This window comes from Nicotiana sylvestris, chromosome 1 (genome assembly GCF_000393655.2).
Source record: "Nicotiana sylvestris chromosome 1, ASM39365v2, whole genome shotgun sequence".
Lineage (NCBI taxonomy): Eukaryota > Viridiplantae > Streptophyta > Magnoliopsida > Solanales > Solanaceae > Nicotiana > Nicotiana sylvestris.
Window position 1 is genome coordinate 173,517,480 of NC_091057.1, and position 11,880 is coordinate 173,529,359.

An 11,880-nucleotide genomic window follows, 5' to 3' on the forward strand; every position below is an offset into this window, starting at 1 on the left:
TTTTGGTCAAACGGTCAAAAATGGCGACCAACGTTGGTCGCTATTTTGGTCAAACATTCTATACTTAGTGCATAGTACAGCGTAAATATGTATATTATATATATATATAAGCTATATTCGATACGGTATTACCTAATACACTTATACTTAGTGCATAGTATAACGTAAGTACATATATTATATATATATATATATATATATATATATATATAAGTTGTATTCGATACAGTATTACCTAATACACTTATACTTAGTGCATAGTATAGTGTAAGTACATATATATTATATATATAAGCTGTATTCGATACAGTATTACCTAATACACTTATACTTAGTGCATAGTATAGCGTAAGTACATATTATATATATATATATATATATATATATAAGTTGTATTCGATACAGTATTACCTAATACACTTATACTTAGTGCATAATATAGCGTAAATACATATATTATATATATATAAGCTGTATTCGATATAGTATTACCTAATACACTTATACTTAGTGCATAGTATATCGTAAGTACATATATTATATATTTAAGCTGTATTCGATACAGTATTACCTAATACACTTATACTTAGTGCATAGTATAGCGTAAATACATATATTATATATATATATATAAGCTGTATTCGATATAGTATTACCTAATACACTTATACTTAGTGCATAGTATAACATAAGTACATATATTATATATATAAGTTGTATTCGATACAGTATTACCTAATACACTTATACTTAGTGCATAGTATAACGTAAGTACATATATTATATATATAAGCTATATTCGATACAGTATTACTTAATACACTTATACTTAGTGCATAGTATAGCGTAAATACATATATTATATATATAAGCTGTATTCGATATAGTATTACCTAATACACTTATACTTAATGCATAGTATAGCGTAAGTACATATATTATATATATAAGTTGTATTCGATACAGTATTACCTAATACACTTATACTTAGTGCATAGTATAGCGTAAATACATATATTATATATATAAGTTGTATTCGATACAGTATTACCTAATACACTTATACTTAGTGCATAGTATATAGCGTAAGTACATATATTATATAGATATATAAGTTGTATTCAATACAGTATTACCTAATACACTTATACTTAGTGCATAGTATAGCATAAGTACATATATTATATATATAAGCTGTATTCGATACAGTATTACCTAATACACTTATACTTAGTGCATAGTATAGCGTAAATACATACATACATACATATATATATATATATATATATAAGCTGTATTCAATATAGTATTACCTAATACACTTATACTTAGTGCATAGTATATAGCGTAAGTACATATTATATATATATATATATATATATATATAAGCTATATTCAATACAGTATTACCTAATACACTTATACTTAGTGCATAGTATAGCGTAAGTACATATATTATATATATAAGCTATATTCGATACAGTATTACCTAACACACTTATACTTAGTGCATAGTATATAGCGTAAGTACATATATATTATATATATAGACACACACGCCCGCTTCGTAGTACTATTCATCTCTTGTATTACAAAAGTGTTAACGACTTACATTTATATTATTTACATAGTAAATACAAAAGTGATTTCTAATTTTGACCATATAGAGACCAACTTTGGTCGCTAACTGTAAATGAATTTAATTTAGCGACCAAAGTTGGTCACTAACAGTACATAAATTTAATTTAGCGACCAAATTTGGTCACTAAATTTTAATCAGATTTATTTATATTTTATATAATATTTAAATTAATAATAAAAATTATTAAACGTTAGAACTGGGTCCCACATTGGCGACTAACGTTGGTCTCTATTTCATTAAGCGACCAACGTTGGTCGCTAGCGTTTGAATTATATTTATTTATATTTTAATTTTTTTAAATAAATATATATTTATCAAAATATTATAACTGGGTCCCATGTTAGCGACCAATGTTGGTCGCTATCAACTTATCCTTCAATTAGCGACCAACGTTGGTCGCAAGTTTTAAATTATATATATTTATATTTTATAAGTTTTATAAAATAATAATAAAATTATTAACAAATTTAATGTGGGTCCCACTTTAGCGACCAATATTGGTCGCTAATCTCAGTATATATTTGACCAAGCAAGTCTGACCAATCCAGTCAACAATTTGACTAAATTTGCGGCCAAATAGAGACCAACTTTGGTCGCTAATATATTTCAAATATTTTTTTTATTATTTTCGGCAGTTTGGCGACCAACTTTGGTCGCTTTTCTTGACAGACCAAATTTGGTCGCTAATTTTTGGTCGTTTTTTCCCGGATTTCTAATAATGTATGATTATAAACATGCATGCAGTCGTTAAACCAGTTGAAAACTATAATGCATTCTGCTTGAAATAGAAGCATATTATCTAATTACAGCACCAGACAATATACATCAAACAAATTAACAAAGGCATTAAATAATAGCAACCAAGTTATGCATTTCATCAGTTAAGTTGAATTAAGCAATATAGCATATCTGGTTGAACTTTTATCCTTCTACTAAAATAATTGCTCTCAGTAATCAGAATAGTTCTCAACAACAGTAGGGGATTAGATTAATCAAATGTCATACTTCCTTTCCTTTCTTCGTTCGAGTATTTCGACAAATTTCTTAATATCAGTGTGTCATACCGAAGGAAAGTACTTGGAGAGACCATAAGGGAGAGAGTAGAACTCTTCACTCCTCGGATCTCGGCCATAGTACTTGAACTTAGCCCACCAGTGCCTTCCACTGTCTTTCCTAGTTAAGGGATGCCTGCGCGCGAGAGTGATGTCTAAGAAGTAAGCTATGATTCCTGCCACTGCAGCGGGGGAAGTGAAGAGCACTTGCATAATTTGGTCAAACTGCACATAGGATAAAGGTTAAATAAGTATTTATTCAATCCTTCAATGCCAGAAATGCCTGTTGTATCAAATGGAAATGCTGATAAAGGAGAGATTAATGACTTTGATATACGTACTAACCGCGGCAGAGCCAGATTGAACTGGACCACGACCAGTGGTTATGACATAACCGTTGAAGTATTGTGGCACAGAAAGGCCCATATAGATTGAGAAACCTAATAAGAACTTAGTCCTGTAGCTGTTCAGGTTGCAGAACTGTAGTAAATCAAAACCAGCAGCAGCTGCCGCATCCAATCAAACACTAACATAAGTGATCAAAGACTTTATATAGGGAAAAGGAGCATTCAGACAGGCATGCAAAAATTACTAATTTTCAGAAAAGAAAACTGGACTAATTCAAAGCTAGTAGCAGCTATCGGAAAGCAGAAATTGCATGTCTTTTAACATGAGAGAAATCTCATACACATGAGGGCAAACAAGACGCAATATAAAGCTCCAATGATCGGTAGAGGTATTGAAGCAAGAATGGCTCCAAATTTTCCTGTTTGTGGTCAAAGAGAGGGCAGCCATTAGTTATTTATGATAAATCTACGATAGTCAAAAGATTGCAATCACTTAAAAGCAGAAAGAGAATTATACATTGCAAACCAATAAACATGTAAGCAAGTACCAAGATCAGCTATATAATACTATGAGTTTGATTTTTGTAGAGAATATCTCACCTAACACAGAAAAGAAAAGCATAAATGCTGCAGAGATTTGAATTACTCTTCTGCTTCCAACTCGTGTCAATGCCAAAAGACCTACATTTTCACTTCACAGCATATGAGAAACGCATTAGAACGCATGGTCAGATAACAAAAGGGTACCTGCAGATGCATTTTTTTGAGAGATGGTTGCCGTGTTGATATCCAGAGGCTACTACATTATTGGAAAATGCTAACTATTTAAAGTCTCACTTGTGGGATTTTACTGGGTCGTTGTTGTTGTTGTTGCTAACAATTTAGAGTATAATACTCCTCACATCTTAGCCTTGCTTGTGCCCTTGATTATGAAAGTAGTATGAAGTATAGAACAAACTATATAGCCTACTTTGAGCATTTCCTAGGCAGATAAATGTATTACACTGATATAGTGTGAAGTATAGAACAAACTAGATACCCTACTTTAAGCATTTCCAAGGCAGAAAGATGTATTACACTGATACGGTAGCTCCACTGCCGGTTCCCCATAAACCATTGAGCAACATACCTAATCCCTGGACACCAACAAAAAGAAAAATTGAATTTCAACAGAGAACTATATATATAGAGAAAGAATCCGTCGTCTAAGTTCACCTACCAGCCATCCAGCACCACGGCTCAGAACTGAAGCTGGGCAATATGTTGCACTTCCATATCTTGCAGCAGCAATAAATCCTCCAGTAGACTGTCAAAAGAGATACAAAAACTGTTCTTCAGAAGGACAATATCAACATACATGACGATGCTCAGCCTTAAAAATTTACAATCCCCAAAACCTTAATAAATTCAACTAGAATCATGAATCTCACCACATATAGTCATAAATCAGTATTTGAAACTGGATAAGATGTTAAGTTTTCATAAGCTTTACTAGTGAGACGAAAAAATGAATCAAGTCAGCAACTACATCAAATATTAGCCTAAACATTTGCAACTGGATATACACCTCAACGAGAGAAACAAAAGCTGCAGCCAACATCAGAAAGACTTCTCCAGCATCAACATTGGGAGTACCCCATTGCCATGGGTAAGGAAATCTTATCCTGCATTTCCAGAAAACAAGAGTTCTTGAGAGCAGAAGCAAAAGAACAAAACCTATATAATCTGGAAATTAGATCAGATATTCTTTAACTGCCAGACATTGTCACTTTATGATAGAGAAGCAGACTAAAATATTTGAGACAGACGTTCACAATAAAGTAACAGATTGACAGAATTGGTTGATATCGGACTACATCAGTACTACAATCAAGCCTACTTATTTACTCTCATAATTATTACAGAATCAATTAGCTGATGCGAAATAAAAATGAAGTTCATCAGATGAAGCTATGTTTTGGAATGACTATTGCCACAAGGGGACTACTTGTTAGGTACTGCGGCCATTTTGCCTTTTTTTGAAAGTTAAAAACAATAATCTGTTCAGCACATGTAGTAATCATTTAGAGGTGTGGACTTGCTAATGCCAATCTCAACTGAAGCAGATAATTCCTCAAGACATTTAATCACTATGAGGTGTAATTTTTACCAAAAATGATACTGTTAAGAACAAGCATAAGAGATTTTGATCATAAAATATCGGTGAGCTCCATTTTTTAACATGCTTAATGAATAAATAGAGAAGCGACTATGTATAAGTGAAAACATTAGTGTGAACACACCATGAAGCTCCACTAACGAGCCCCGAGCGATCAACTCGGCAACTGAACTGAGTCTGCAGGGGTCTGTTCTTGTATGCACCCGCTACAGTGAGAACGGCTGCAAATGCCCACATTATTCCAACTGATAACAGGACAGCGAATCGCTCAAATAAAGGTTGCTTCAGTTTCCACATATGAGGAATAAACTGCACAAACATTCGTTAAACACATATTAGAAGACCAAAATGGAAAAGCTAATATCTGCACAAATTGATGCTCTGATACCATCTGTAACAGCCCAGCCCGCTAGTGATATTGTCCACTATGGGCCCTCACGGGTTTAAAACGCATCACTAGGATCTAAGACTTGTTAACTTATATACTCAGCATGTCTCTTGTGTTTTGCCGATGTGAGACTCTGTCTTTCCCATTAGAAGATAGTAGTAAAATACAAATGAATACAATAAAGAAAACAAGGCTTTCTATCATGTTATTGTCATTCAAAGGGGAAAAACATTTATATAAGGTCTCAGTGATTACTAACATTAATAGGTGCAGATATATAATACATGCATCTCAAGACCAAACCCAATAAATATTAAGAATAAGGCTTACTTGTGACAACAATATAAGTAGAATTAACTCTGGAAGTCCAATTTCAACACATTCTGCCAGCTGCCATCACCGATCAACATAAATAAATTATAACTTAGTAAACCAATGTTGAAAGGTATGGAAGTAAATATATGTTCACGGCCAACTTCAGGTTTCTGTATCTAGCTCATTCGAAGTGGAGATATAAGATAGTAGTAAGCAACAGCCAGAGTTCTTACAAGCGGAAAACCTTGTTGATATAGCCCAATGCCAAGAAGCAACACCAATGGAGCCATGGAAAGCGGACACAGGAACCTACATACATTGTCAAACAACTGGCATCAAATCTTCTGGTCAACAGAATAACTAGTAGTAATACAATGCTGCAAAGAGCATAATTCTGGAAAAATGACCACCTTGTAACAATTCTCCAAACTCCAAAAAAGCCAGCTAATATGGGAAGAACGGATGCAATCATCAGAGCCCCCTGCATTCCTCTCATCGATTGCTTAAACCTCTGAAGAAAATGACGCGAAGCAAATGATGCTATAATCCGAACATTTTATTTTGGAGGCTAGAGTAACGCAAAAAAACACAAAAATGAAGCAAGAATCTCCAACCTCACGAGGGTCAAGGTATGTATTGTATCTGTTGGATAATGCAATAAAAACGGCTGGGATTATGAATCTGAATGATCCACCTATCACCACTGGAAGCCGGGTACCAAACCAAGATTGCAAAAGAGTATTCAACCCAGCAACAAATAGCAAAGTTTGTATCACTTGAGCTTTCTCCACCTGGAAGACATAAACTGTTATAAGTATATACTAATTCCCTCAACTTTCAATAGTCAAATTAAAGTAGGACGCATAACACTTCATACAACTGATAACAAAGAGAAAACAACTACTACTACTACGCCTCAATTCCAAGAAAGCTTGAGATCGGCTATATGAATTCTCACTGACCAGTTGCTTTATTTAAAACTCATCTCAAACCAAGATTATACAAAAATCATAAAACTTAAAAAAAAAAAAAAAAAAAAGATATTAGAAGTTCTCTATATTTTCTAACAAAGATACAATTTTTAAAAAGATACTTACATTGCCACCACCCATTTGAGGGACAATGATGGTGGGAATGATGACACTAGTTCCAAGCATGACTAGATAGTGTTGAAAACCCAGTATAACTGCCTCAGCTGCATCATTTAAAGTAGGAACTCAGAATATAGCTTCCATACTTCAAGCAGTCAATAGTTAATTTTATAGGGGCGACTGTTTAATTTTGCAATATATGATCAAACAGAGGAGGAACGTAACCCACGGACTTGGTGAGGTGGTATTGGGAATAAGAAAGATCTTAACTAAACATCTCATCTCTCTGGTGATTAGTGAACCAATTACAAATTTTAACAACCATAGTCATAGAGACTCAGATTTCAATTAATGCTTGCTACCTCAGTATTTACTCAAATTGAATTCCAAACTCAAGGAAATCTAATGCACAAAATTAGAGGATTTAATAATTCTTGATTAATTTCTCAAATGGTTAGTCAACCTATGATTCTTTTTCACAAAAGTCATTAAACTAATTTTCCTCACTTTAAAATCTTCTAACTTCCATTTTTTTCCTACAAAAAATCACTTTTGTCGCTTTAAAATCACAAAACTAACTGGTTGCTCAAAAAATAAATTTAGTTAGAGAATTCTTAATTTGACGGAAAAGTTTATTAGTAGGCATTTCAAATCAGCTAAAATGCTAAGGTGGGTTTCCACGTCAGCAAGCAGAGCCAAATATTTATATGAATGTGATCAAGTAATTAAGAAATATGTGTGTAAAATTAATACATATACATACCCCAAGAAGGATTGCTGTTAACACAGTAGTCTACTCCGGGAAGTTGATCTTTCACCGGATGAGGCACTAATTCATCTCCTTTCCCTGCTGTCATCTTTAATTTCCACCACTCTATTAATTAGACTCAACCCAACTCGAGCTTCTTTTTCTTTTTATATACCATGCAAAGAGTAAAGTATCGTCTTTTTACTACTACTAATCTATTGCCTTTAAGAGAAACTGTAAAACTTGAAGCAAAAGAATAGGGTTTAATTTGCATGGCCAAGATTAGGAAGAAGAAATAACGTTAAGTAATGAACGAGGAAGAAGAAAAAAGGGGGAAAAACGAAGAATTGAAAACGATAGATATGGTTAGTTAGCGATCGTTGAGACTAACGCCAACCATCTTAATTTTAGAAGTTGATGTAGACCCTCTACCTCTATCTCTTTATTCTCTCAAAAGTGATCAGCTACTCCAAGAAAGTTTGTCTTACAGGTTAGAACATAAGCCTAACTAACACTCCACCTCCAGAAATGAATTTTAACATATATGTATATATATAACACACGTGTATTCCAAATCATATGATACATGATTTTATTTTCCGATCTTGTGTTAAGAAACATATCTTTTGCCTAGTAATAAAATTTGTACGTACGTAGCATATAAATTAAAATACACTAAGGTCATATGCAAGGTAAATAAAAATAATATTTAATGAGAAATACTAATTGATAGTGTGATTACACCGATAGTTGTAACTAATTTCTATCACCGAATAAATTACATTAATGTGAAAAGAATTTACATAATTATCTTATGTAGCTTAAATCCCTTTCTTTAGCTAAGAAAACGTATGTCTAACATCTTTTTGGACTACGAGTTATAAGAAAAGTAGATTTAAACTCTCAAGCAACTGATTTGAATACGTTTAAATTAATGGCCAATAGGACATACATAATTATTCGACCCACATTATCACGAGTTTCCAGTCTAATGATTAAATTATAACTGTTAATCCAAGTGAATTGTTAGATGAAACGTTGGTGGCTTTCTCATGACTAATTTCTAAAAGTTATTAGAATTTATAAAAATGATTTAATCATTAGACAAGAATTAAAGAAAAGGAACCTAAAGTAGTGGATCATGTGGTCTTTGGTTTCGTTTGAATAGGGAAACAGCTTTATTATATTTTTAAATAAATGAAAAGTAATTACTTTTGCATTTATTTCGGTTGAAAAATCCAAGTACTTAAAGAACTGATTTCCTATAAAGGAAAAACTTAGACAGTTTAGTGATCAACTAACTAATTGGTTTTCAGAAACAAACATGATGGGTTTCTCTATCCTGTTAGGATTTTGACCATTATACGGAAAACAAATATGAAATCTTGAATCTTACACAGGGATCGGTTGACATATTCTAGATCAGACTAAGATCGAGGAAATAGTTTTGCAATTATATATATATATATATATATATATATATATATATATCTCAGAAAATCTTTCAATATTGAAACCATATAATTCGAACAACAGATCTATATCCAATTAATTGATCATGAGTTATTACAATCAACCTCCTCCAGTTGGTGTCCCTCCCCCTCAAGGTAACAAACTTTCTTTAATAATATTGTTTGTTGTGTTGTTTATGATATTCTTGGAAATATATTGGATCTAATGGAATATATATGGATGTGAAAATAATTAAATAGGATATCCACCAAAGGATGCATATGGGTATCCTCCTCAGGGATACCCACAAGGTTATCCTCCACAACCACAAGGTTATCCTCCACAAGGCTACCCTCCTCCGCCGTATGGGGCCCCTCAGTACGCCGCTCCGCCCCCACAAAAGAACTCATCTGCCAGCGGCGTCATGACTGGCTGGTACATATATGCAACCCCCCCCCCCAACCCAACCAACAAATACTCCCTAGCTCCTGTCTGAAAATTATTTATGTCTTATGTTTGTGCATGCATGCATGATGCAACTCGATTAATTTGTTGTTGTCTTGCGTGTCCGTGTCATCTAGCTCGTTGGCTTGCATGGATCCAAGACATGAGTTATACAGAGCTAGAAATTAATTAAACTTGAGGTGTGTTCGACCTTTTAAGGTTCTTAGCAATTAGGGCAGATCCAATTTAGTAGGTGTGGGTTCCTGTAAACCCAATAGTTTTTGCACATACGCTCTATAGATATTAAAAAATTACTAAATAATTAACCATAAATATCTGATTATGAACCCAATTACTTATTGTATACTTATTTAAGGTTACCGTAGGAATCCAAAAACTTCAAATCCTGAATCAGCATCCGTTAGTAATATTGCATGTGCATGGTCCATATGAAATAAGTATTTGTTGAACTTTTAGTGGAAATCTGCATATATATAGATATATCTATATATCTCTATATATATATGACCCTTGAAAATATTAGGTTCGGATGAACCTGCTACCCGAGAGCTTTATTTGGATGTTGAACATGAAATAGGGGTGGAGCTAGAGGCGGATCCAGGATTTTAAGTTTATGGGTTCCTGTCGCAATTTCAAATTAATATACAATAATAACTGGGTTCACAAATAGATATTTAATAAAAATTTTAACAAAAATACAGGGTCTACGCAAAAGTTACTGGGTTCCCGAGAACCCGTAACTACACGCTAGATCCGCCCCTGGGTGGAGCTATATGTATTTAAGACCCTTCGTCCAAAAATTATACTATTTAAATATGAAAAAAATAATTATATATTGGTCCCTTGATATAATGAAGTTTCTAGTTTAGTTAAAAATTACTTTTAAGTTTGAATTTCCGGTGTAATTAGCATTCTTGCAATTTTTGAAATCTCTTTATGTTAGAATCCCCGGACTCTACCCTTTGCATGGAATATAATCCCCGGGCAAGAGAGCTACTGTCGGCTCCTGTAGCCTGTGGCAACCAGTTGATGAGGTGTTTCTACCAATGGCAATGATAGAAGATTGAACAGTTTGAACTCATCTGCAATATTTTTTGGCTAATAAGTTCATTCTAAAGTACTACAGTATCTGATCAATCTATCTGCTGTTTCTAGTCTTACAATAGGTGAATTGTAATCTTAATATATGTGCTTTGCGTTGTTGCATGTGTCTTCATTAATTTCACCAATTAGTGTACCTAGTAGGCTAACACATTAATTTCCCTCATAACTCTTTCTATTTTGAGAAGACAGATAAAACTAATCGATCTTTTGTTGTTATTGTTATTGCAGTCTGGCTGCTGTGTGCTGTTGCTGCCTCTTAGATGCGTGCTTTTGATAACCTACGGAGTTGTGAATCAAAATGACATGCACTACTAGTAATGGTCCTCTGTGGATCACAGGATCTAGCCTTTTCCTTTTTGTGCCTTGTTCTTTATAAACATTTTAGACCTCCATTTAATTACTATAAGAATATACATGACTTTCATGAGCCTTAAAAATTCAATGTATTCAAGTGTGTCTATTCACCAAATTGTAGGTTTTGCATTATTTTAAGAGATCCTATTGTCATTGTGGTCAATAGAGCTAGCGTGATAGGATATATATATATATCAGCTTGAGTTTAACTTTTATACACTAATGATCATGTGGTATAGCTAATGATGAGAAGGTGAAGCATAGAAAATGTGGAAATGTTCCTCTATTGATTTTCTTGATCATGCTGAGCTACTCATACAGCGAATTCCTCACATCATATGGTTATACGTAAAATATAAGTAACGCTCATTTGTTCATGCATGGGTGATACATAATCATTTGCCCGCTTTCTGGGCAAAAGTTATCTTTGGTAAAGTAAAATCGTGTATTTTGTTTTTTCTTATGAACAGATGTTAGAATCTCTGGTAATGAATTTCAATTATAGAATCTCTAGTAATGAATTTCAATTTCATTGTTGAGTGGTTGGAACTTGGAACTCAAAATTTCTAACTATGGCTACACTCTTGAAATCTACTCTGTTCTTGCTGTCATCTCTAGACATTATGCAAATCTATGGCCTTCCAAAATCCACTGTTAGCAATATTGTTAGAATACAAGGAACTTTGTGTGGCTAGTGTTAGTAAAAATGTTGGATGATTACGGAGAATAAAAGTTTAGCTTGAGGCGTGTCAAGGATATTGTCC

The 11,880-nt window shown here is 33.4% G+C and overlaps 1 protein-coding gene and 1 long non-coding RNA gene across 3 annotated transcripts; one reads left to right on the plus strand and one right to left on the minus strand.

Moving 5' to 3' along the window:
• Positions 1 to 2,398: 2,398 nt before the first annotated feature.
• LOC104211466 (nucleobase-ascorbate transporter 4) lies at positions 2,399 to 8,001 on the minus strand. Of its 2 annotated transcripts, none has more exons than XM_009760523.2 (14): positions 7,757 to 8,001; positions 7,000 to 7,097; positions 6,517 to 6,693; positions 6,313 to 6,413; positions 6,136 to 6,211; positions 5,918 to 5,977; positions 5,324 to 5,508; positions 4,609 to 4,705; positions 4,261 to 4,347; positions 4,119 to 4,177; positions 3,642 to 3,733; positions 3,383 to 3,460; positions 3,040 to 3,200; positions 2,399 to 2,919 (listed from the first exon to the last, which is right to left on the minus strand). In XM_009760523.2, exons 1-14 carry the CDS (start codon positions 7,848 to 7,850, stop codon positions 2,701 to 2,703), a joined length of 1,584 nt encoding a protein of 527 aa, XP_009758825.1. In that variant the 5' UTR covers positions 7,851 to 8,001; the 3' UTR covers positions 2,399 to 2,700. The 2 variants fall into 2 exon arrangements, with proteins under 2 accessions (XP_009758825.1, XP_070027386.1); XM_070171285.1 differs by having other exon boundaries at positions 2,827 to 2,919; positions 3,036 to 3,200.
• A 1,017-nt stretch (positions 8,002 to 9,018) lies between these two features.
• LOC104211455 (uncharacterized) lies at positions 9,019 to 11,333 on the plus strand. Its single transcript, XR_011403367.1, has 3 exons — positions 9,019 to 9,348; positions 9,454 to 9,628; positions 10,991 to 11,333. It is a non-coding gene; the product is annotated as an uncharacterized lncRNA (long non-coding RNA).
• The last annotated feature ends 547 nt before the right edge of the window (positions 11,334 to 11,880 follow it).

Bases quoted from the DNA above. Each gene is read 5' to 3' on its own strand.
- LOC104211466 (XM_009760523.2), bottom strand. From the start codon at position 7,850: ATGACAGCAGGGAAAGGAGATGAATTAGTGCCTCATCCGGTGAAAGAT. The intron at 7,098-7,756 runs GTATGTATATGT...TAAATGATGCAG, and splicing joins TAACAGCAATCCTTCTTGGG to CTGAGGCAGTTATACTGGGT. The intron at 4,706-5,323 runs GTGTGTTCACAC...CTGGAAATGCAG, and splicing joins CTCGTTAGTGGAGCTTCATG to GATAAGATTTCCTTACCCAT.